The sequence below is a fragment of the Bison bison genome, unplaced genomic scaffold (assembly GCF_000754665.1).
Source record: "Bison bison bison isolate TAMUID 2011002044 unplaced genomic scaffold, Bison_UMD1.0 scf7180017864037, whole genome shotgun sequence".
Lineage (NCBI taxonomy): Eukaryota > Metazoa > Chordata > Mammalia > Artiodactyla > Bovidae > Bison > Bison bison.
The window spans coordinates 6,662,298-6,663,006 of record NW_011494609.1 but is presented as its reverse complement, the minus strand read 5'-3'; the positions used below and the strand labels follow the sequence as shown (position 1 = coordinate 6,663,006).

General features: G+C 63.6%; 1 protein-coding gene across 1 annotated transcript in view; it reads right to left on the bottom strand.

Annotated features, from left to right (window-relative positions):
• Nucleotides 1-709, bottom strand: part of SUMO3 (small ubiquitin-like modifier 3) — a 10,507-nt gene extending 9,798 nt beyond the window's left edge. The window contains exons 1-2 of the mRNA XM_010834993.1: nucleotides 604-709; nucleotides 83-143 (exon numbers count right to left, since the gene is read on the bottom strand). Of these exons, the coding sequence (XP_010833295.1) occupies nucleotides 83-143; nucleotides 604-709 (167 nt within the window). The remainder of the gene's footprint in view (nucleotides 1-82; nucleotides 144-603) is intronic.

Below are 709 nucleotides of genomic sequence, written 5' to 3'. Positions count from 1 at the left end.
GTCTGGCCTTCGGGGGTGCTCCGGGCAGCTAGGCCTGGGGCCGCTGGAGGAGTGGGGTCGCGCTGCGACTCGGGGAGCGCACAGAGCAGCTAGGGTCGAGGTCAGGGGCGGTGCATAGGGCAGCTGGCGTGGCAAGGCGTAAGCTGTGGGGCAGGGGGCGCTGGGACCCAGAGGTGCCCGGGGCCAGCGAAGGTCCGGGAGCGCGCTGGAAGGCGCGCGGACACCCCGAGGGGGCGCACTGGGACCCCCAAGGGTGCACAGAGATCCAAGCCATGAGGCCTGACACCTGATCTTGTAGCCTGAGAATGGCCTGTTCACCTCTTCAGTCCCCTTCTCCCGAAGTGGCCACTCATCTACCGCAGCTCCACCAGCCAAGCCCCATTGCACTCACTGACTCCCGTGTAGTGCGTTCCTTTCTCAGAGGGAAACAAGGAAAATAAAGCAGGCCAGGCGAACCACCGCTACTGTTGCCCCAGGAGACCTGAGTGAAAGAGCTGTTCTGGAGGGGACCCCCGCACTACTAGGAAAGGCCAGCAGGAGCCGAACGAAGGTCAGGTCATGAGGAAGTGGAAGTGAGGAAGAATGCCTACCAGGCCTACCCACCTGGCAGCTCCGTCTGCAAAGGACATATGGTGCGTTCGTTCAGCAAGGCCAACGCAGGCTCCAGAGTCCGCTGCCTCCACCCTGAGCTCCGGGTGAACAGAGGCAT